Source organism: Desmodus rotundus, chromosome 1 (genome assembly GCF_022682495.2).
Source record: "Desmodus rotundus isolate HL8 chromosome 1, HLdesRot8A.1, whole genome shotgun sequence".
Taxonomy (NCBI): domain Eukaryota; kingdom Metazoa; phylum Chordata; class Mammalia; order Chiroptera; family Phyllostomidae; genus Desmodus; species Desmodus rotundus.
The window spans coordinates 48027777-48053210 of NC_071387.1; the positions used below are offsets into that span (position 1 = coordinate 48027777).

At 38.4% G+C, this 25434-nt stretch overlaps 1 protein-coding gene across 6 annotated transcripts in view; it reads right to left on the reverse strand.

The window, feature by feature from the left end:
- The window catches only part of CFAP95 (cilia and flagella associated protein 95), a 104812-nt gene that overhangs the window by 53968 nt on the left and 25410 nt on the right, over window positions 1-25434 (reverse strand). Inside the window, exon 1 of one of the 6 annotated variants that reach the window (XM_024554655.3) lies at window positions 12377-12589. The exons of 4 other annotated variants lie outside the window; for them this stretch is intronic. In XM_024554655.3, the coding sequence (XP_024410423.2) occupies window positions 12377-12528 (152 nt within the window). In that variant the 5' untranslated portion in view covers window positions 12529-12589. Of the gene's footprint in view, window positions 1-12376; window positions 12590-25434 lie in introns of those variants that run through there. One more of the 6 variants, XM_045190787.2, reaches the window with a different exon arrangement.

The following is a 25434-nucleotide window of genomic DNA, read 5'->3' on the forward strand; positions in this document are numbered from 1 at the left end:
ATCTTCCATATGTGATAGACATTGTACTCCCCAATGCAATGTCTCTTTCTTTCCTAGGAATATAAGAGGTTAAAATTCCCAGCTCCCATGCAGTTAGTGGGGCCTTTTGACTTCTTCTGGCCAATAAAATAAATATGAGCAGAAATGACATGTGCCATTTCTGGGCCAAGACAATGAAAGCTCTTGGACCACCCTCAACTCTTTCTTTTCCTACCAGAGCAACCGATGACTTTCTGGATAATGGAGTCTCAATCAGCTTGAGTCCCAGAGTATCTATGTGGAGGCAAGTCCACCCCCCATGAAAAACCTATGGTGGACCTTGAGTGAGTAGGAAATAAACCTTTATGGGTTGAGCCACTGAGATATTTTGGATGTTTGTTATTACAGAATAAGTCTAGCTATTCTGACATAGAAATTAGTATAAATAGGATGAGTGCTATTGCAATAAAATCTAACGAATACAGCATTGGCTAAAGGCCTGGCAGAAGACAATAGGAAACTTGATATCAGAAGCTGGAAATGACAAACATTTGATAGCCATATTAGGTGAAGAGTCAAATCAAGTACCTAGCAAGATTAGGAAAGAAAGTGAAAAACAGTTAGTTACGTGTGTGAATTTCTATTTGACAACTGTTTTGCCAATGTATTTTGAAAAGGGAGAGAGAGAGATAAATTCAGGAAATTGGCTGATTTACAAGAAGAAAAAGGAAATAAGAGGTTACAGGAATTTGGATCCTTGAAATGGTAGAAGAGCCAATGATGTTTAAACCTCAAACAGTAAGAGAGAAAACTGAGAAAGACTTTTCTGCTACGAAGTTCCATTAAAGGTCAGGCTACAGCAAAATTCATCCAATTGCTAGATCCTCCCAGTGAATTAAGTTTCACTGGAGCAAATATCAGCTTAAGGAGCTGGACAAACAGAAGTTTCCAGGGTTTCTGATTTCTGTAACTAGAACAGTCCCAAAGTAACACTCAAAATGTTATGAGGAGGAAAAATGAAAAAAGGCAAGTCTGAGAACTTAGTCTAGAAAGAGTTGAGAGAGAGAGGCTACTGTCAGTTGGAACTAACTATTCAAACAAGTATATAACTTGTGAAGTTTTAAGAACTGTACTTCCACACAAGCCAGGAAAATGCATTTTAAAATCCTTTATCTGGTCAATATTTAAAATATGTTGTTCCTATTCCCAAATTCTGGGAATAGGAAATGAACTGAGAAAGCTGAAAACCCACAGGAAGGTATATTCCATGACATCCATTGCAGATGTGGCCAAGGAGAATAATAGAAAAGGTCACACATGGGCAGAGCCAAGGGCTACAGTGAGAAATGAGAAGAGGAAGCTGCTGCCAGAAAGCGGAGTCAGGGGTTAATCAAAGATCACTCCTGACACCATTGTAGGGCTCCCTCGCAATGTCTACCTGACCGAATTTAAGAATGTGGTTAAATGACAGTTCTGTCACTTCCATGTTTCCTCTTTTTCAGGAGGAGTACTTACTACAGTGATCTTGTCCCTGTCCTACCTTGTATCCTGCATAGATGGACAAGGGCAGATACTTTGTCTTGTTGCTTTGCAAGTCTTTGAACCAAGTATAGAGCCACAGCTAGACTTAGCAGAGACACTATAGCATAGTATGTAGAGATCTTAGACTTTTGACCTGTAACTAGATTGAATCTGGGTCATTTTTCTTGGGTAAATGTGTGAATATAGTCTGCATTTAGAAAGAGTGAGACCAATTAACTGGTGACCTGTCTAAAAAATACAACTTCAAAGGCACATGAAACTGATCAAAATTAAGAAAAAATATTTCGATCTATTTAAAAGATATAAATAACAAATGCAATAAAACTAGAAATCCATAATGCATTTTTAAGAGTTCTGTCTTCAACCTGGGAATATTTAAACACTTTACCAAACAACTCATGAATCAATACAAACTAAAATTGCTGCATTTGTCAAAAATTCCGAGAGAAATAACACTTATAAGCATCCATATGTTATAGCTAAAGCACTACCTACAGAAAAAGTCAAAGTTTTAAGCATTACATCAATAAAATTGAAACAATAAAATTAAATGAATGAAACATTTAATCCAAAACCAGAAAAAGAACAAGCAAGCCAAAAGCAATCAGAATGATAAAATAATTCAAGATAAAAACAGAATGAAATGAGTTAGAAAAACAGAATAAATGAGTACATAAACACAATAGACAAACTCGTATTTAAAAAATTAAGGACAAGTATGAAGGGGTACAAAAAATAGAGGGATGTAATATCCATACAATGGAATATTATTAGGCAATTAAAATAAATGAAATACTCATACATGTTACAAGATGGATGAACCTTGAGAACATAATGCCAATAAAAGAAGCCAACCACATAGGACCATTACATTATTCCACTCATATGAAGCACTACAGGCAAATCTATAGAGACAGGAAGTAGAGTAGTGGTGGTCTAGAGCTTGAGGGCTGGGGAAGTTTGGGGGCAACAGCATTTCTTTTGGGGTTAATAAAAATGTCCTAAAATTGATTGTGTTGATGGGTATACACCTGTAGAAATACAAAAAAGAGACGTTGAATCACGCACTTTAAAGGGGTTATTTGTATAGTATGTGAATTACATCTTTAAAAAGTTGTTAAAATAGGATATAACCATCACAGTAGAAGAAAACATTTTAAATCATTGAAGACTGTTTTCCATAACTCTATGCAAATATGTTTAGAAAGCTAGATAATGTAAAACTTCCTAAGAAAACAATTTATTAAAATTGTCCTCAGTAGAGAAAAGTCTAAACAGATAATTTCCAAAAAGAAGTAACAGAGAAAGTTGTCAAAGAAAAAAGAGTCGCCCTCCAAACAGTACTAAGATCATATTGTTTCACTGTGGGAGGAGACTCCTTGTTTGTGCCTGAGACTCGACATTTGACATGCTCTGACCTGCTCACTCATCAGAGGTACATGGGCCTGGATGGGGGCAAGAAAACCTATAACAGATCACATTTCATTCACTACACTCACTCTAACATAACTATAAACCAACTAGAGGTATCTTTTACAAATTATTTATCTTTATCATAGGATTGTTTAACATACAAAAAAGTTCAATGAAAACATGCAATCTATCTAGACAAAATTTTTCTAATAATTCACTAATTCTGAGTAGAACTCCACATAACTCCACAGAAGTTAATATCTTAACTTCTAAGAAATTGCCAGCAATGTAATTTTGGCTTTGTTGGAATGAACCCTTATAATGAGAACAGGTTCCACTGAGCTCTGAACATTCAGGATTCTTATAAGTAATGAGTGGGGAATTTATTTTCTGTGACTAGATCTATTAGGGGTTTTGCTGTTTGCACCCTTGCTATTAATGGCCATATGCAAACTAGCTAGCCTTAATTCATTGACCCTAAACACATGTTAGCTCTGTTCTCCCAACACAGCTGGCTGTAGGCTTACAGATATGTAGGCTTACAGATCTGTACGTACACATATGCATATGTATATGTACAGATATGTATATTAGGCATCATAGGTAAATGAGGAAATGCTGTTTAGCTGGTATGGCTACCACTAGGACTAAGAGTCATAATTCTTGCAATCACACACTGGACATCACTAAATACCAGTCATTATGCAATTGAAAAATGCCCACACATATATCCAAACATTCTAAGGGGAGGAAGTAATACCCTCAGTTAAAAAGTAACCAACATGCCATCTTTAGTTCTCCATGTAAATTCTAGAAAGTCAGACAACCTCCTCTAGAAAATGTTCCCTGACCCAACAAGCCTAAATGTTCCTCTTGGATGTCCCCAGAGCACTCTGCTTACTCCAGTTTTAGCAGGTATCACAGTTCATAGTAATTGCCTGGTTAGCCAGCCTTCCTTATTCTTGTCTCACCATAGTTTTGACCTCTTAAGGGCAGGGAGGATGTCTTTTTCACTGTCATATCCCAGACCCAGCAGAGTGCCTTCAACATAGCAAGGGATATATATATATATAATTCAAAAAAGAGCTCTTCAAACAAATGAACAGAAAAGGAAAACAAAAAACTCATAGACACAGACACCAGTATGGTGGTCACCAGAAGGAAGGGGTGTTGGGGGTAGTAAAAGGTAAAAGGGGCCAAATATACAGTGACAGATTTGACTTTGGGTGGTGGGCACACAATGCAATGTAAAGATGATGTGTCATAGAAATGTACACCTGAAACCTATAAAATTTTATTAACTAATGTCACCTCTATGACTTTAATTCAATAATTTTTTTAATAAGAGAGCTCTTTAAAGAATATTTTTATGTGATTTTGTGTGTGTGTGTGCAAACACTCAATGTTTCTGGCTCTTAGATGAGCATCTCAGCATTCTTTTTTTGAGTGTTTAAAAACTTGTGACAAGTCATTCATATATTTTAATTTCAAAACATTCTTCCTACCACTTTCTAAAAAGGAGACTAAATTCTTTGCACTAAAAAAATGGCATTATATTAATTCTTTCATTGGATTGAAACTGGAACAATCTGAGTTGGGATCTAACTTCTTAACAAAGAAACATAAATTTTCTGCCAATAAATTATTTTTTAAAACTTCAAACCTCTCTAAAATCAATACAAAAATACACTGTGAGACTAATAACAATTAAAATGAATTTGTATTTCAAATAAACAGTAATAAAGGATTAGTATCTATCAAAAAACAGTAACACAATATTCAAATTTATTTGGAATTAACTTTTTCAAACACCATAAAGACCTGTTCATCTAATCACTACACAAGATTTCTGCTTTCTGCTAATTTAATCTAAGGCCAAATTTTTAAAACTGCACTGGATTGGTATTGGTTTGGGTGGGGGTGGGAGGAACACAGTTTAAAGTCAAAATAACAGCAAATGTAGGAAATCCCCAATATATTAATGAGTTGTATTCTAAACGTTTGCTGTAAAATGGGGTCTTTGGAATTTGGAATTCATTGTCCACTATCGTAGCCACCTAGTTATATAATAGATATCTATAGGGTAGGATGGGATAGAGGAGACATTTATAGGATAAATGCGGTAGAGTAGACATCTATAGGGCAGGATGGGATGCAGTAGATATTTATAGAAGAGGATGAGATAGAGTACACATTTGTAGGATAGAATGGGATATAGTAGGTATCTGTAGGATAGGATGGGATATAGTCAACATCTATAGCATTGCCAGCCCAGCACTTCTTTTTCCTGGGTTGGTCTACCTTGCCCCACGGCTATTCAAGAGCTATCACATTTCCATCTAACCTTGCTCGGTCAGATGAGTCCAAACAGATATTTGGCCCAGGAATGGGTATCTGACTTGAAATTTTTGGAATTTGAACTGAAAATACCTTGCAATCCATGTTTCTTTGTGGGATGAGGATGTGAGGTATGAATTCCAGAACTAGAGCAGCCATGCTTCCCATAGTTTTCAATGATAAGTGGAAGCAAACACACAAAGAGGAGAGAGGAAAGATGAAGCAAGACCCGGATGCATTTGCATCCCTTATTCCATTTATTCCTAAGGTCGAGCTGCATCCCTGCCCTTCTTATCTGGTAATCAACCATTCTTTGAATATCAAGAGCTAATTCAGTCTCTTGCTTTTTTAGGCTACTGCAAGCTGAGTATCTGTCACTTGCAACTCAAAGACTGACCAGTACACCCAGAAAATGGTAACAATGAGGTGGCTTTTCAAGTTAACTCAGAGAAGTCTATGTAACAATCCCAGTTCCAGTACTATTAAAAACCCTGAGTCTGGTCTCAGTGTTCACAGACTGAACCTGTCCTTATCACTGAGCCCCACATTCTTCCTTCCTTCTCCCTCATTTCCCACTCTTAACTAGAAGGGATCATCAGTGAGGCAAGAGAAAGAAAACTTGGTGAAAAAGTAATTGTGACTGCCTAGGAAGGAAAGAATATAGCAGAATTACAATGCAGAGGGTGGGCTCCTGGGGCCCCAGTGGGAAATGGTCCCAAGGGTACGGGGTTGGCTCAGGCAGAGGTATACAGCAATAATATTTACTAATCCGGGGGCACCCACAAGGAAAAATACCTGTCTGTAACACTCTGCCTTACAAGGGTTCATCTTGAAAGCAAAACTGTTTTATTTTGGCCATTGCCAATTATGTTGAGCAAAACCTCACAGAAAGGTAAAAGCACAATGATTCTATAATGACAAGTTTTTAGGAAAAGAATTTGATTAGAACTTAGTAAGAGAGAACAGCACTGAAAGAAAAATGGAGTCAGGACAAAAGGATGCAGTCTCCTGGAATTTATTTCAGAAATAGAAAATAAGGTGCTTCCCTCCCCCACCCCCCAAAAAAACTACTACATTTGACAGCATTTGTGGGTATGTGCATATGTTGAGGAATAAGAACGTAGGAATAGATTAAAAATAACCATGCGTAGGATCTACCATTATAGAACTCAGATAGAATGAAAGGGTGTGTAAACCAATGAACTGAATAGCATCATCCTTTTTATCCAACATGAACTAGTAATTTACAAGATATTTTTAAAAGACTCGTAATAAACTATGAAGAGTGACTCAGACTCTGAAAGAGATGAAGAATTGTGTCTAAATTCTGATCATTTTGAGAATGTTTGCTTCAGGGGAAAAGATATAGAAAATGATATCAAGAATTTTTAAGTAATTTTATTTTTATGGAAATAATACCTGTTCATTATGGAAAATGCAGAACTGGCAACGAGAAATAAAAAAAGGACAAATAATCCATAAATCCACCATTTGGCAGTAAATATTTTGTGTTACATGGTGACTATCATTTCGGTCTCTTTTCAATGAATATAGATATTTTTTAACAGAGGAATCCAATTCATATTGCATTGTTTTGCTCACTCACAGTGAGGTTATATTTTTAAATATTAATCTTTGTACTTTCCGTAACTCCTTAAAATAACATTTGCTCTAATAAATCAGAGGCATCCACATGTGCCTTGGGAATACTTAGGACTGTTGTGCCAGGAATATGAAGAAAAGTAAAGTGTTTCTGATTAACTTCTAACCAACAAAATGGAATTTTTGAGTGGTAAGGGAGGTATTTTTCTTGAAAGTCAGACATTGCTGAGAAATAAAGTTTAAATTTGTTAAGCTTCTAGTAACAAGACCAGTAGCTCCCAAACATGGGACAGATAGAGTGATCTTAAAATTTACATTTTACAGCAGATCACTTTACAGAGTAAAAGAAGGATTTGTAATAAATCTCTGGCCAATGGGAGCCAACCCATCCTGGGCAAACCACAGCACACACCCCCTCTCTGCAGGGCATTTGATGGAAGCTGAGTTGAGTGTCAGTGAGCCAGCAGTGGGGCTGCCATGAAGAGGGATGGAGGAACACCTGTCACAGTGGTTGTGGGGTGACCTGCCTAAGACAGGGGCTGGGAGGGACAAGCCTGACATGGGGATCTGTAACACCAGCAAGAGCCAAAGTGGAACTGAGTCTGTAAGCAGAGACATCAGGTCCTCAACAAATCAAGTGGATTAGTCATGAATTCACCAGCAGTAGGCACAGAAATTGAGTAAAGGATGAGTTGAGGAAGAACAAGGACCCACACATAGATCCAGGGGCCTTACTCCCCCACCACCAAGATATCATCGGTCCTTGTACACACACAGATGCCACCGGGGGAAGTAGCGGGTAGAGGAGGAAGGATTTGGAAAGAGTGGGCACTGTTCTGAAAGAGAATGTTTTAATCTAACACAAAGAGACAGAGATACACTTTAATTGGCATGTTTGAATTTTCTCTAGTTACCAACAGTTGAAAAGCTGTTAGGATCAGTTTTAGAAAATAAATTTCATATGCATCGCAGTTGTGTGCACATCTCTAATTCTGCTGCCTACTGGACAGTGAATATATTTCTATGCCATTGGTCTCCTATTACATCATCTCAAGTGGCCACATGATATTATAATTTAGATTTTTAAAAAAGTATGAGTTAAGAAACAAAAATATCTCTTTAAAGGAAATAAAAATATCTCTTTAAAGGGTAAATACAATTTGTTTCTATATTAACTCAAAATCTCCTTACTACCTGTTAGTCCCTGGTGAGTCATGCACTATAACTAGGAAAAGCACAGTTTGGCTCCCATGTTAAATGTGTTACCATTCTAACCAGAAGTCTAACGCGTTACACCTCTCTCAGAGGTGGCCGAACGTGTCCTGATGTCATCCTGTTGCGTCAGGATTATGGCTGTGAAAATGAGCTCTGGTTTTATCATCAATTCAGGCTATCCCTACCACACACTTATCACCACATTCTATTTTTCTTCCTTTTTTTCCTTTCTCTTTCTGTTTTCTGCCTATTATAGGTGGGATAGAGGGAGTACAAAATGCCCAGGCTCTTAATTTAGGTAGGAGAGAAAACTGCTTGACATTACAAATACATGAAATTAACCCGAACCCTCAAAACTCTGTCACCAAGGAGACCAGAACATGAACTATCTACATGGGGATTCAAATGAAAAGGTTTTTTTTTTCTTGCTTTAAATAATCATCACTTATTACCGAATGTTGATTTGGCCAAGGAAGGGATGAGTATAAATAAATAAATAAATAAATAAATAAATAAATAAATAAGAAAGAACTAGCCTCACACTAGAGAATTACTAAAGATGAATGTAGTTGTTCTGGTTCTTAGCATTACATTATTCCAGCGAGTGGGAAAATATCCCAGGAGAAAATTTTTCCCCAATTCAGAATTTCTGACGGAATCATCTAATGATATAGCTTCATAAGTGCTGCAGAAATAGAGGAAGATAATCTCTAGAGAAGGCCTCTCTCACTCAGAAGCATCAAGGTGTGATGCGGATGATATGGCTCTCTAGCCACCACTCCAGCTGCAAGGAAGAGATGGCTCCTATGCAATATCTCATCCCAGTTATGGGCCAGAGATACCACTAACAACCATCCTGGGTGTATCATTTTATCATGCCTACTATGCACGACTGTTTTAAATATGTGTAGTGAAGTCAAACAGAGTGGTATTACATGCCACATAAACAGAAACGGGAATCATCCAAATGTTTAAACTAGGTAAGTCAGAATTCCTCCCAGTCACCAATTTATTTTGCAAATCTATGAGTATACTCATTTACTTAATTGATCAAAATACTCAGTTGAGAGGCCACCCAAATAGTGTCCTATAAATCGTAGGTGTTAATCTTTAATAAAACATTAAAATTCAATAAAAGTTTTAATATGTAATAAAATAAGTCAATAGAAAGCAAACAATTATGACCAGGATGTATAAGAGCAAAATGATCAATGATATTATTTATTTGGGAGTTTATACAATTTGAAGGTTATGCAGTTTTTTGTTTGTTTGTTTGTTTGTTTTAGGACAGATCTTGGTGACTGATTGGATATGGAAGGAAGGAAAAAAGAGTGTCAACAGCAAATCCACCTCAGAAATAGAGGCTTTGGTTCCTGTGAGCCATTTTCATCAACCAATCAATATATAACCTGGTTTATGCATGTTTCTATTTAAAGACACCTAATTTAATGTATATGGTTGATTCACTAACACTGAACTCACAGCTAAGAGCACTGCAACTCATGCCTGAAAAAGCTTACGGAACACAAATTTTCTCCACATTACACACTTGCACTCAGGAACACTAGACAGCACTCAGCACCATGCTTCAGGGTCATTTTTCCAATGAAATCACCAGCAAAAAAACGCACAAAACTGCAAATGAGTGGCACTAAATAGACTATGAAAAGAACACTTGTTCACAGTATGAGTTTTGAGTGCTGAAACAAGAAGGCAGAATGTTGCCTTGTCCGACCTCAGCTGAGAGTGTGTGTGGGCAGTGACTCACAACCTTTGCCTCTCTGCACATGTCCATAAATGACCATGACAGCACCATGAATACTGATTTGTGTTACAAATAAATTTTAGCAAGTAGAAAATTTGAAAATATAAAATCCACAAATGATGATGATCAACTGTATCTGCCAACTGTAGAGAAATACTTTTATTTCTCTCTGATGTTGCTTCTTACTATTCCACTGCATTTGCCTGGTTTCTTTGGTGTACCTATAAAGCTCCTATTCTTCTTTTTAAACCCTGCTCAGGAAACAATGCATGCCACCCCCCCCCCACACACACTAACTTCTCCTTCCTGTTTCCTTTGCTTCTTACACTCATCTCTATTTTGCACAAATAAGATTATTGAACTCCTTCACTGGCCTGTGAAATTCATTGAGGTCAATGACCATGTCCTATATGTGTATATATCAGTTACTGTGCTTACTACATGCTAGGCTATATGTTAAAAGGTGCTTCATACACAATATCATGTTTAATCTTACAAGAATCCTACTCTCCCCATTCTACAGTTGCAGAAACAGAGGACCAGAGCGGCCATACTTGCCATATAACAAGCTGCAAAGTTGGTATCCAAACCAGAGTCCAAGCTTTTATTAATCATTATGTTACCCTAAATAAATAGTATTAGCTATCACACGTCACTGACTGCTTAGTACGTGCCAGGCACGGTGCTAAATGCTTTACACAAATTATCTCATTGCAATCCTTTATCCATCTCTGTGTCTCCAACACACAGCAAAGTGCACGACACAAATGTTACTTGGATTGGATTTATTTCTTCCTGCTCCCAAACCTTTCTAAAACCATAGCATGAGGCCTCTGGACATTTCCATCAGTGGCCAAAACGACTCTCAGTGTCACAGCACCCTTCTTCCCCACCCAGTTCCCTACCTCCCTCTCGTTTGTGTCCCTCTGCGGTTTTGCTATGATGGCTACAGTGTTCACAAGGCAAACTTCTCAAAGCAATGGAGAAAAGAGCAAAGCACCATCCACTTGAACAAGATGTTTCTCCGTAAAAATAATTTCTAGTAGTGATTTATATCATGATCTAAATCCTTATGGAGTAACAGAATCATGGAAGAGCTGAAGTGTTTTGCTTGAGGATCATGAGGTAAACCCTGTATGGGGCTAAATGAGGATTTTTTGTTCCCCAGTGTAGCTTTGGATTTCAAATCTATAGACCTTCTCACACTGAATGCAAAATAGGCAGTCAGTTTCAGAGATGAGAAAGTAAAAGTAAGGTTTTGGAAAAATAAGGAATAGGCCGTAGAAAGTTTGCAAGACAGAAACTGCAGGGCTCACATAACACTGCATGAATGAATGGGATCAAGAGAGCCTAGTTTCAGGGCTAAAGTCAAACTCATTCGTCTTCTTTCAGTGACAAAAGTATAAAGCAGACAAACTTTGATACTTCTTTCCACTTCTCTCTTCCTGCTCTTCCCTTGTGAGAATTCCAAATATAAAAATTAATTATTGTCAACATTCCGGACAGGGGAAATTGACCCAAATGACAGAATCCTAATTGCCCTAAAAGTCCTCATTTTTCTCCCAGTTTTATGTTATGGTTTTGCTATTGGTTACTACAACATTTAATAAAAGAAAAGAATCTCTAAGTGAATTCCAAGCCCAAGGTCTAAGGCCCCAGGTGCCTTCTGAGGCCAGGCAATACCTGTATGAGTGAAATTACCAGAGAACTCTCAACTGCCACAGCCAGAGCTCAGCTACAGTACAATCATAGTTGCTAGGAGGACAAAATCTTCTGTTGCCAGACATTTCATCTTTTCAAGAAAAGACATCATCCTGCATTTTTCTGTGTACTCTCCTGGTTTTAAGTGCAGGCAATTCTTTAAAAGATAAAATGAAAACACAGTGCATGCCAAACAAACTGTTGGCCTTATGCAGTGGGAGCTACCAGTTTGCATTTTCTGGCCAGAAGAGTCCTAGTAGCTTATGGGATATTTAGGGATGTCTTTCAAATTAAATCATTCCTTGCCCCCCAAAATGATAGTCCTGGAGGCCATCCTCTGAGCAAATATCTCCCTCCTGCTGTGGCTCTGGCCTCCTCCTAATGGGCCCTGCATTTTTAAAATTAAGTACTTGTCTCAGAAACTGACTTCCAGGCCTCTGCAAACACCCTCCGGTCCGTCCTGCGGAGCTGGCTGCAGCAGGTCTCAGTGTGTGCTTGGGAGCTATTCTTGGGGGGCTCTCTTATCTCCTCCTCGTTTCCCAACTTGCATTCCTACCCTCTCCACATCTCTTTTGAAGATGTTTCCCTTTCTTTTCTCTTCTCTCCTCTCCCAGCTCTCTTGTCTCACCCTTTTCTTTCTCACCTCTTCATTCTTTTCCCTTCTTCCTTTGCTGTTCTCTTCCTCTATTCTCATTCTCTTCTGTTCATTCCCTCCTCTCCACCCTTGTCCTCCCTCTGTTACTGTTCTTTCCTCTCCTCCCCATTCCTTCCGCTATTCTCCCAGCACCCCTGAGATCGGGGAACTTGGAAGAGCTCGCTCACCAGGAATACACCAACACCGGCTTGGAGTATTTCTTGTGATGGGAGCGTAGGGTGAGGGAGCCCTTGCGCTCCAGCAAGTCAGTGGGTCCGAGCTCAAACCGGTATTGCCTACTGCTGCACAAGTCCTGGTAAGAGCCGTCAAATCTCTGCATGTCCGCCCCTCAAATACAGACTTTAGTAGAGTTCCCTCTGGATTTCTTCTGCCCCTAACCCACAAAGGCTAAGATTCGGCGTCTCTCATCTCCTAAGCAACTTGGGGCGGGGTCAATGGCTCGACGGATCGCTCCAACGACGTAGACTTTGGTTTCCTAGACAGTGTAGTTGCGGAGTCAAGGGAAACTACATTTCCCAGAAAACCACGAGGGAAAGGTCCGGACTACAGAGGAGGAAGAAGAAGCACCTACGTCTTGGGGCCTGTAGTTTTGCCCGCCCAATCTCTTGAGTGGCTGGGCGGAGTTTAAGGGAGGGCCGCAGGTCAGGTAACGGCTATGGGACCTGACCCCAGAGAGGGGTTTGTTCCGGACACCCGCGCAGAAATTTCTTTTACCATTCACCATCTGTTGCTACCGAACCTATTGCTTACAAGTTTGATTAAAAGGGAGCAAGATAACGCTTAAATACGTCACTTCTATTTAGCTTTTCTAACTGTGAAAGAGGAGGAGCGGATCATTCAGCTAAAAAGTCTGAGGATGGAAAGAAAAGCCGGGCTGGTTCCAGTTTAAGCTGCTTTATCAACCTTTCCGAACATGAGTTTCTTCCTCTGAAAAAGTGAAGGAGGGGACGGGGTGGACACAAGAATCTGAGGTTTTTTCAGATTATAGGTGCAGTTTAGGGCTCCGGGGCATTCAGCTCCTTAAGACTCGCCAAGTTCTCATTGAAAACATTCGATTTTTAGTGACAACAAAAATTCATCACGTTATTGTGTTGTGCGAGGAAATTTCAAAATGATCATCGGTGGCATTGCCTTCAGGAAATCATTGGATAAGTGTCTTATAGGAGGAAAATGCTTATTTCATTTTTTTACTTTCCAAGAATAATAACACATGAGAATTCTCCCACAACCTTAGTTGAACACCTTAAGGGCATTAATGGACGTAATCATGGCCATCCCTTTTACCTGGCACAGTGTTTTTAGTTCAGGGTGTCGTTTCAGAGTGTTGAATGAGTGAATGAATATTATGTTTGATTATTTTACATTTACTTGGGCTTCCATAAATCCCAGAACTGTCTTACTTTAAGAAGACCACATGCAAAAAAGAAGAAAAAGAAGACCACATAGATCCCATGTACCCCCAAACTCAAATTTAAAAGCAAACAAATGAAGAGATTTCACTTACAAAGAGATTCTCTGGCTTGCAAAAGATTTATTATAGCACCCTATAAACAGTGAGGTGCTTTTCTGAATCAGTTTTCATAAATTTGATTACACACAACTATTGAGTGCTTTTCTGTGGCCTGTGGTCCCAGGGTGGGCGCCTGTGGTACCTAAGACCCCTGTTTTACAGACAGCCTCAGTTGAGCCATGTTATTTACAACCAAACCAGCTAAGGGCTAGTAGAGTGCTGACCACTACTTTACCCCTTCTTGAAGGAACGAAAAAAGAAGTTAACTTTAAAAGGGTTAAATAAGATCTGTTTTAAGCTCAGTTCTGAACAAAGCATTGCATATTGCTATTGCTTCAAATATTACCACCATTGCTATCATGTTTGTTTGTGTGTTTATTTTACTTATGTTCAAAGTGGTGGCAACATAAAAAATGTCAGGTCTGTACAGCCAATTCCATGTAGGGACAGAGCTGCCCAGAGCCAAGGCCTTCTTCTGTGTTGCATGGGTGCTGCAGAGATGTAAAAGCTTTCAACACACCAACTAGCAGTAAGTTAAGAAAACAAGCAAAAGACAGCTTGTTATTTTAGTGTTCCTTAAGCTAAGCTGACAGTCTATTTGAGTCTACAAATATGCTCTATTGTTACACTACTCTCTTTCCCCTTTATAACAGCTTCATAAGCTTCATTATCTTCTGTGTCTACTAAATACTTTTCAGCGTCCTCATGTTGGGATATAGGAGAGTAACTCTTTGTTACCCTCAAATTCAGATGCTTTCCATTCTTTTTATATACACCAGGGTGTTCTGTAGAATTTTGGGTTTGTTTATTCCTTATTGATAAAATAGGAAGAAGAAAACAGCATTCATCACAGGGGAGTTTTGTAAGAATTACCTATGGTAACTATTGTACCTTGAAAGTGGGTGAAACATTGCATAATAAATATTCAGCCCTCAAATTTCAACTACTACTGCTGTTATTACATCCTAACTTTGTCTTATCATTTGGGAAAAGCACCCTCAAATATGATTGCTTTTTGGGTGAAATATCCTAAGTATAGTCACTTGTTTTTCAAGCTTTGCTTGTTTACAAGGTCTTTTGATGAATATCTTTATAATATTCTAATATGAAACTTAATAGTCTGAATCAGAAAAATGTTGGCAAGATATCTGGATATGTTGCTGGTGATAACAATGGTTTTGTATTCATATAGAATCTTTTCACTTCAAAACCTTTAATAAGCTTTATGCTTTATAAATGTGAAATCACTGATCCTCAACACACTTGACTTATTCCTGTTTTCCTCAAACTTCATCAAAGCAATGAAGCACAGGTCATAAGGCAATGCCTTCATATTAATCTGTTTTTATCATAACAGCCTTGGATAAGAAAATTATAGCTCAGGAGGCTCAAACAGGGCTTTTCTGCAGGATAAGTGCATGCAGACCAACACAAGAAATGGGAATCTCGTCATCTGAGCCTAGCCTAACATACTTCTTGATTAGCATTATCAGAACCCTAAAGAGGTTGCCCAGTGGACCAGAGCAGGACAGCAAACCTAAAATACATGTAAATGAGCCCGTGTACATGGCCAGAGGCAAACCTCTTCAACTTCTTTCCTCTCCTGTCTTAACAATTTGCTCAATTCCCATAAAAGCCTCTGCTCAGACCCTTCCAAAGTCACCACCAGCATGTTCTCCCATTTCTTCTCTCTACTAAATGTCATTCATTTAAGCTGAGAGACAAAATTTTTAATTACGTAAGAAAATTAATTTGTATTATCTTCTTTTGAATCTAGTTTAAATATATTAGAAACTTGTATTTAAATTTAAAACTAAGTATTTATGTCCTAATCAAGGACTGCATAGCCTCCTGTTGCCCACTATGTGTGCATCTGGGGGTTCACTTTTGAATATTTTATATGGAAAAGTGGGAGTCCATCTGCTATGTCAAAATGAATGAGAAGTATCTGGTTATCCTTTCCCCTTCCATGCCCTACTCCTTCTCATCTTGTCTCCTTTCTTCTCTGTGTTTCCTCCTTCCTCCTTTGAGACATGATATGGATATTTGAGTTAGAATCTATTGCTGAAATTCTGATATAATTCGGAGTTATATGAAAACTATGAAAGAAAAATAATAAAACCTACAAACCAGGGCCAACATTTTTATGAATAAACTCACACTTAACGACCCAGAAACTCAAAAAGGAGTAAATTCTGACAAAAGCTTCCATCTTCTTTCCTTTCTGTTAACTATTCATTGCTGCCAACTGTCTTTTTTAGCATGGTTTTACCCTTGAGTATGATTCCTCTCTGCTTCTACTTTGGATTGCAAACCTATTAGGCTTTGACTTGCTCTGAAGCCATTTTTATTAACTAGTATCAATTAAGTGCTGTCATGCAACAGATAGTTCTGGAACTTCTATCAGCATGGGGAATTAATTTACTAAATATTCAACATATAGCACTCTATAATTCAGCATATCCCTATTTTGATAGCTAATCCAGCCAATAAGTGAAATTCTTTTGCAGAATTACCCATAATTATCTCAGTAAAATTTTCATGTCCTGGATTGGTAATGACATGCTTTAACATAAAGGTAGAGTAGGGATTTCTTTAACACCCAACACATTGGATATCCTTAATTGTTCAAAGACTGAATATCCATTTTCACAAATGATCTAATCCCTTGATTTCTTCCTTTTCTTCCCTGTGCTGCTTTGGCACCTTCACTGTTTATTAACAACAAGAATGAGACAATTCAGCTACCAGTTAACAGTTCTAATGAAAGGAGATTGTGCTTGAATTAAGTTCATTATTGTTGTGGCTTTCTTTATTTCTCATGGTTTTTAATCTGAATGAAGGAACCTTTTCTCCCAGGGAAGAAACTCAGGAGAAAGAATTTGCATTTGGGCTCTTTCCTTCTCCTGGTGATGGTGGACATTTTCCCGCATTCCCCACCAGACGCACCCCCAGTTGCACAGTGCGCAGGTTGGTAAGGAACTCACTAAAAGGCTTCTCCCAGAGAGTCAGCTGTATGCTATGTGGAAGGTTTCTGGTTTTTCCATAGCCCAAGCACACAGCTGAGGGTGCCCAGAGTCCCAGTCTGAAGTAAAGGAGGGGAGCAGAGGGGAAAGCTGGAAAACTCTGTGAACCTTGAAGGACTGTCTGAGCTTTGCATGATTTTGTGTTTCCCATGTTCAGTTGGCATGTATTAGACTTGTGGTGCCATTTCCTGTGTTAAGTATCTTTCTTCAGCATCATATTTAGGTTGCTTTAAAGTAGAGAGGTTTGAGCTATTTCAGAGAGATCTAAACAGCCAGGAGGTGGCTGGAAGCAATTCAAGGATGAGGTGGGACCCAAATAAAGCCAACATTTATTTATAAAAAATTGTGTATTTATTCTTATACATTGAAACTTCAGTCACCTTCAAAGCACTCTCCATCTGATGCAGTACACCTGTACAGACATTTTCCCACTGCTCCAAACAGTTTTTGAACTTGTTGATTTTGATGCCTTTTAGTGCTTCTGCCATTTTTTGTTTCACCTCTTCCACATCAGCAAAATGTTTCCCTTTGAGGACTTTTTTCAAACAGGGAAATGAAAACAAACTTTCAAGGTGAGATCGGGTGAATAAGAGGGTGAGCATGGGGGTCATGCTATTTTTTGTCAAAAACTGCTGAACCACCAATGCAGTGTGGGCAGGTGTGCTTGTAAATCACCTGTCCTGAAATGGGTCTTGAAACAAAATTCACTGAAGCCAAGTTCAACCTCTCACAACAACGCCAGCTGGTACACTGACACAGATGGGTTCCTAGAACACTCATCTAGTGGAGGAAGCCTATACTACAAGGCGCCTGCCCACCAGAAGATAATTCCTTTTGGGGGGTTCTTTTTTAATGAAGGAAATAAAGACTGAGACCAAGGGTTCACTTAGTTTCTTGTCACCCATTCTATGAGTAATCAGTATATTCCTTACAATTTGGAGCACGATTCAAGTTGGAGAAAGGAGTTGAAATGGTTCTTTTCATAGGAAGCTGGAGGTACCACAAATAGTGTTTTCCAGAAATAGAGGGTTTTTGAGATGCTTTGCTGTGGGGGCTATAAAGGTGAGTGCCCTGTGAAGCCTGCCCTCTGAGGTAATTGAAGGCAGGGTCAGCTTCTTCATTATTGCCCCACCTTAACTACTCCTGTCTTCCTCCTAGGGTCACTATATATAATAGCACTTAGCCCTGCTAGGACTGAGGAAGGGAAGAGAGGTAAGAGGGGGGAAGGTCTTGTTTAATTGTTGAACTTGGAACTTGGTGTCAAGGCTCTCTGGGTGATTATGCCCAAATGTTGCTCATGGGGAGCCTTTGTGGGTTCCTCAAGGGCCCCTGAGAAAACTGCATCATAGTTAGGAGCAAACTACGCATCTTCCTGGTTGTTGAGGTCTCCTCACCCTAGCAGGCATACTTCTTTGGCAGAGTCCTCTGAAATTGGCTCATGCTCAGCTAATCTGTCCAATGTCTATTCTTGTTCATGGAGAAACACTCAGCATTTTTGGTACCCTCCAAACTCTGGAAGCAGAGGCTGCTTCTCTCCACACTCTGCCATCACACACAGCTCCAGGAGGCCTCTGACCTTTAGACATTTCTAGACTACAAATGTGCACCACTCACCAAGTGCTCCCAACCCCTGGGGCACAAGTCAAGTTCTCTCAGAGAATTAAAAAAACCCTCTCACTTGACTTAAATGAAAAGGGAAGAAGAGAAGAGGAGACTATGACATTGCAGCAGCTCTCTGCAAAGAAATTCTCATTACTGTTCTCTCTGTCCTCCATCAGTGAGACCTTCCCATGTGTATGTGCTGAGGGTGAGTGATGGAGGACCCTTAGGAAAACCAAGCAAGCTTGTCTGGTACCTCACTTCAACTGTCAACACAAGTATCAACTTCTCTATTGAAAATGTGTCTCTTCCTCCCCAATACCCACCCCACAGTCTCCAGCTAGAACTGATCACTCTGTTCTCTGTGTTCCTGCAACATCTTGAACAAGTTTTATGTCACCCATCACACAGCACAAATGTAATTATTTACATGTCTATCTTCCCTGCTAGAGTGACTTGAGGACACCATCATTTTAGCATCCACACTGTGTAGCAGAATACATGGAACTTGGATGTTTATCAAGAAAAAGCGAAGCTGGCATTCATGTATCACTTTCTCGTTGCTATGCATGATAGCAGGCATTTCAACACATATTATCTAATTTCATTATCACAGCAGCCTTATGAAGTTGGGACAATTTTAGATCTATTTTAAAGATGAAAAAATAGGGCTTGCTTAATTCAGGTAACTTTCCAAAATTATGCAGCTACTAAATAATGAAGACAAGATTTAAATGCAGACAGTTGGACTCTCAACCCAATCTTTACTCAATATTGTCTCCCAGTATAATAAAACACTAATTAATTATAGTTAAAGTGGTGGCTTATTTTCCAATTAATTAAAACTAATTTAAAAAATTAATTTAAAATAAACATAAAATTTTCTCTAAAAATCATTTGACAAAAAATTTTATTCCAAGTTTTACTTTGAATAATTTATTCAACATGTATCACTCACATGAAAATATTTAGAATAGCTTTATTTTCAGTAACCTCTAATTGAAACTTATTTTTCCTTAAATTACAAATGTAGGCAATAGACCACAATGGTATTAGCAATGCTTGTGACTTTGTCATAGATAGAAATCACAGATATCTTTTTATTATGCTATTGCTGCTGCAAACACCACAAAATAGCATTTATATTATATTACTTTAAAATTCTCGTAGTTACTAGATCCATTCTGGACCTTCTTAATTAATGCAATATTTTTTTAAAGCACATATAGTTCTATGTCATACATTCGTCTTTTTTGAGCATTTACATAAGCTACTATGATTAGTTCCTTTTGTAATCCTATGTATTATTTTATTCATTTAGAAATCATTATTCATTGGGATTTTCTGAGCTTCCTGGACTTCCTGGAAGTCTATTTCCTTTGCCAGATTGGGGAAGTTCTCCTTCATTATTTTTTCAAATAAGTTTTCAACTTCTTGCTCTTCCTCATCTCCTTCTGGCACCCCTATGATGCAGATATTGCAAAGTTTAAAGTTGCCCTGAAGGTTCCTAAGACTCTCCTCATTTTTTTGAACTCTTGTTTCTTCATTCTGCTCTGGTTGAATGTTTATTTCTTCCTTCTGCTCCAAATCATTGATTTGAGTCCTGGTTTCCTTCCCTTCACTGTTGGTTCCCTGTATATTTTTATTCATTTCACTTTGCATAGCCTTCACTTTTTCCTCTATTTTCTGAGCATAGTCAACCATTTCTGTGAGAATCATGATTACCAGTAAAGAAACTGGACCCAAGGAAGCACACATCAGGGCACATCATAATTACATCACCCAAGATTAAAGATAAGGAGAGAATCTTAACAGCAGCAAGAGAAAAGGAGACAGCCACCTACAAAGGAGTTCCCTTAAGACTGTCAGCTGACTTCTCAAAAGAAACCTTTCAGGTAAGAAGGGCTGGAAAGAAGTATTTGAAGTCATGAAAGGCAAGGACCTACAGCCAAGATTACTCTGCCCAGCAAAGCTATCACTTAGAATGGAAGGGCAGATAAAGTACTTCTCAGATAAGGTCAAGTTACAGGAGTTCATCTTCACCAAGCCCTTATTATATGAAATGTTAAAGGGACTTACCTGAGAAAAAGAAAAAGATTAAAACTACGAACAGTAAAATGACAACAAACTCACAAGTATCAAAAACTGAACCTAAAACAAAAACAAAAGCAAAAACTAACTAAGCAAACAACTAGAACAGGAACAGAATCACAGAAATGGAGATCACATGGAGGGTTATCAGTGGGGAGGGGGAGGAGAGAGAAGGGGGAAAAAGTACAGCAAATAAGCATCAATGGTAGGTACAAAATAGACAGGGGGAGGTTAAGAATGGTATAGGAAATGGAGAAACCAGAGAACTTATATGTATGACACAGATACATGAACTAAAGGGGGACATGAACTAAGGGGGGGATGCTAGCAGGAGGCGGGTGTATGGAGGAGGAGACTAAAGGGGGGAAAATGGAACAACTGTAATAGTATAATCAATAAAATACACTTAAAAAAATAAAAATCATTATTCAGAAAAGAGGTCCATTAACTTCACTAGATTCTCTAAAGGTCTATTTCATACATACCTAAACAGTTAAAACCCCTGGTTTTTAGTTTAAAACATGTAAAAATGTATTAAATATTAGCTAAATTCTCAATTACTTCATATTTTTTAAAAGACTGCTGTGCATTTGTTCCTAAATCTACTTTTTTGTACCAAAAGAAGACATAATAAAGATTTAGGCCTGGCTTAGAGGACTTCGAATATATGTTTGATGAATTAAAAAAGTAAATAAATAGCATTAAAATATTATGAAGAAAAGTTAACATAACTAAAACATAATGAAAGATTAGTATTCATAGGAAATAGGCTGAAATTATGGTTTCCAAACTATTTGGAAAGAAACATTAGAATTTGACTGAAAGGAAACTGTTTTGTGTCCTTAGGACCTTTCTATTACATCAACTTTGAAGCCAGTCTGAGGAGAAAAGTGCAGAACAAAACAAAAACTTCCCTGCTTTTAAGGTTGAATTTGAAATAGTCATACAGTTGCTTTAGTATAAATCAGGTTCAGAGATTTTTCAAGTAACCTGAATGATTTCTAGTGAAATTTTCCCTAACCATAGTGACTCAGCCAGTACAATGTTGATGACAAATGACAGAAACCAAATGAAACTAGTTAGGATAAGAAGAGGAATTTTTGGACTCATGCAACTGGGAGTTCCAGGGGCACTTCTGGCTTCCAGCACATCCGTACCCCAGGGCTTGAGGATATTTTGGGGATGCTGTTGCCCTATCTTTTTGTTCTGCTTTCTTTCTTGAATTAGCTTAATCTCAGGCAAGCCCTCCCCAAATGGCCACCAACTTACTATTCTGCTCTCACAACATAAAGCATTTCTCTTTCCTCTTGTTCCAACAAAAGTCCTAGACACCAAATGGCCTGCGCTGATTCATGTGATTGTTCTGAAAATACCCCAGCCAGGCCCAGTGGTGATATGGAACGCTTCCCAGCTTGGTCTTTATCATGGGCTCCCCTCCGGGAATGAGGTCCGCTCCTACTGAGCAGTTTAGACTGAGAGTATGGGATTGGACTAAAGGGAAAAATGGTGGCTATTTCCAAAATAAGAGGAAAGGGTGTCTGATAGGCAAAAACAACAGATAGCTACTGTAGATAGTAACAATAAAACATCCATCTATTTATCACTTTATAAAATATTTTTATAAATATCCATATTTATATTTATATTTATAAAATATCTCTTACTGGGCCCTTACAAAAATTGTGTGGGGTATGCAAAGTCTGTCCAGGAAAAGTCCAGCCATTGTTAATATAACAAGAATGGTTTGCACGACATTGATGTAACCTGGCAGTCAAGGACGGTGGACTGGAATGCTCATGCATAAACAATGACGACTTCACTGCACTAGTCAACGGGGACAGTAGACACACGCCATTGAGTGAGCATGTGTATTGTGCAGCTATCGCATTCAAAATGACTGATGAGTAGAGCAATTAATCTCCATCAAATTTTGCATAAGCTTGAACACTCCTCTGTAGAAACTATTGAGATGATACAGAAGGGCATAGCCATGGGTAACGTGATTGGCAGCTTCAACACAACAATGCACCTGCTCATCCATCACACCTACTGCAGAGTTTTTGCTGAAACATCAAATCACCCAGGTGACTCAGACCCCCTTCAGCCCAGATTTGGTGCCCCGTGACTTCTGTTTTTTCCCCAAACTAAAATCACCTTTGAAAGGCAAAAGATTTCAGACCATCGATGAGATTCAGGAAAATACGGCGGGGCAGCTGATGGTGATTGGGAGAACTGTGTGAGGTCCCAAGGTGCCTACTTTGAAGGGGACTGAGGCATCATCATCCTAGGTACAATGTTTCTTGCATCTTCTTCAATAAATGTCTCTATTTTTCATATTACATGACTGGATACCTTCTGGACAGACATCGAATACAGGGTCTGGCAGAAGTAATGCCTGCTTGAGTGTGTTTGGGAGGGTGATAATATGGGGGTAATAACTGATAGTTTTAATTTGAACATTTCACCTAAAGTGTCATCTGGTGTGCTTGAGTGTGATATTGTTATGTTACAGAATTACATGCTAATGATTTTGTAACAAAAAGGGGCATTATTTGTGCCAGCCCCTGTATATTGTCATTTCTATTTTTAAAATGAGTAAATTGAATCATATATTTAGTAAGAGACAAAGCCTGAAGAGCAAGTCTTACATTCTTATCTTTGGATTCCAAGGAATATTCTCATTCCCATTCTACTTCAGAATATATATGTATATATTCTGAAAACATACACATATTCTTCTGTATGCAAGAGAGGAGTCTGGTCTCAAGGAATATAGGACTATTTCTCCAGCTTAGCCTTTACCTCTCTAACTTTTCCTCCTCTAGATACATTACGACTTTTCCCCCTAAGGCGTTAGGTAGCTGTTTGTTAGATTAGTAGTAAGTTTCCAAAATTCCTCCATTGTTAATTTTCTCTGAAATTATATAATTCAATACCCCAGGGATTATATAAAATACGATCAAATTATGTGAATGTCTTGTCCCTATGCCTTGTCACTTGGGATCAACTTTTATTTTTGTCCTGAAGAGCTTCTGGCTCACATTTTGCTGTTCTCTTGCTCTTATCCTCTCTGTGTCTAGGTCGATTTTTCTTTCTCTATAGTATCCCACCCTGCTTTGGTGTGTCCATTGTTCTTGACAGGACTAGAGGACTTGGATCTTTCTTCTTCAGAATTCTCATCACTCTAGAATCCAGAGATGAAAAAGGGTATCTGTATTTCTAAAACATTTCAACATAAACTTTTATTCCATAGTGGAAGATTAAATGTTTTGTTTTCCCCAAAGTTATGATTTTAGAACAAATATTATTTTATTTTTATATAAAATTCTAAGAAAAAATACCAAGATCTCAAAATCCTCTACAAAAATATTTAAAAAGTCTATCTATCAAGAATTAGTCTTATTAGCTTTTCACAAAGATGGTGCCCAAAGTGAAGAAGGAAACCCCTGCCCCTCCCAAAGCTGAAGCCAAGGCTCTGAAGGCAAAGAAAGCAGTGCTAAAAGGCATCCACATCCACAAAAAAAGAAGATCCGCACATCACCCACCTTCTGGAGGATGACACTGTGGTTTTGAAGACAGCCTAAATATCCTCGGAAGAGCGCCCCCGCAAGAAACAAGCTTGACCACTACACCATCTTCGAGTTCCCCCGACTTCCGAGTCGGCCATGAAGATGACAGAAGACAACAATACGCTTGTGTTCATTGTGGGTGACAAGGCCAACAAGCACCAGATGAAACAGGCTGTGAAGAAGCTGTGTGACACTGACACGGCCAAGGTCAACACCCTGATCAGGCCTGATGGGGAGAAGAAATCATATATTCGATTGGCTCCAGACCATGGTGCTTTGGACGTTGCCAACAAAATCGGGATCATCTACACTGAGTCCAGCTGGCTAATTCTAAATCTAAACATTTTATACTAAAAAAAAAATTAGTCTTATTATTGAATAAAACTGCTATGAAATATATTTTAAATTTAATTATCAGCTCATGCTGTGTCATTGTTTCTCTTTTACCAGAGTCTATTCTATTTAGTTTAAGATAAACTAAATTCTATTTCTGACTGAAGCTTGTTATTATTGAAAAATGCATCATCTTTTTTCCCAGTATGGATATGTATGAGAATATTTTATATAAAAATTAATTGCTTCTCTTTTTTGGCACATTACAAGGAGGACTATTTTGAAAGTAAAATATTAATGATGACTATGATTCACCAATTTGAAAGGTTTCTTCAATACTGTGATACAAAATTTCTTTCCATTATAGTCAGGAGGTGGGATATATGTTTTTTCCAGATGGCTATACTTTTTTATTTTCTATCTAAATTTGTTAGAGCCATGGAATAAATAAGCCTAGAATCTGAGCTCACTGGAAGAAATAGTGAATGTTATTTCATACAGCATTTTAGCCAAAGCAGAAATGTATTCCTAGCCTCTATAACACTGCTGAGGATACCTCTCCTACCTCCGATGAGGTCAGAGGAGGGAGCTGACATTTCACAAAGGTGGCCTTTCCATTTTGTACCAGTCACAAGTTCCACTTTATGTTGAGCTAATGTGAACTTTCTTGCTAGATGCTCCTGTTGTTTCTGTTTCTGGGAGATAAAAGAAATGTCTTCTCTTTCTCACGAGATCCTTTCAGATATTTGAAGGGAGCCGACATGCCTTCTCTTTTCTCAGGTAAACAAAGTAAACAAAACTATCTGTTCTTTATCTTAATTATGGCTGACATCTCTGGGTGGGCATCACTTTGATCATGATCCCCTTAAAAAGGCTTCTCAGAAGAGGGCACCGTGTTTCACTCTGGCCGGTGCCCAGTACAGTGGGGCTACTATGCCCCATACATTTACTAGCACAGCCTAAGCACGGCGGAAGGAAGTCAGAAAGGACAGGAGAACGGGAGGAAGAAAGGGAGGAAGTGAAGAGGAGGGAGACATGGAATACAGATGAACTGAAATCAGATCAGGGAGAAATAAACAAATTCAAAATATATGCCC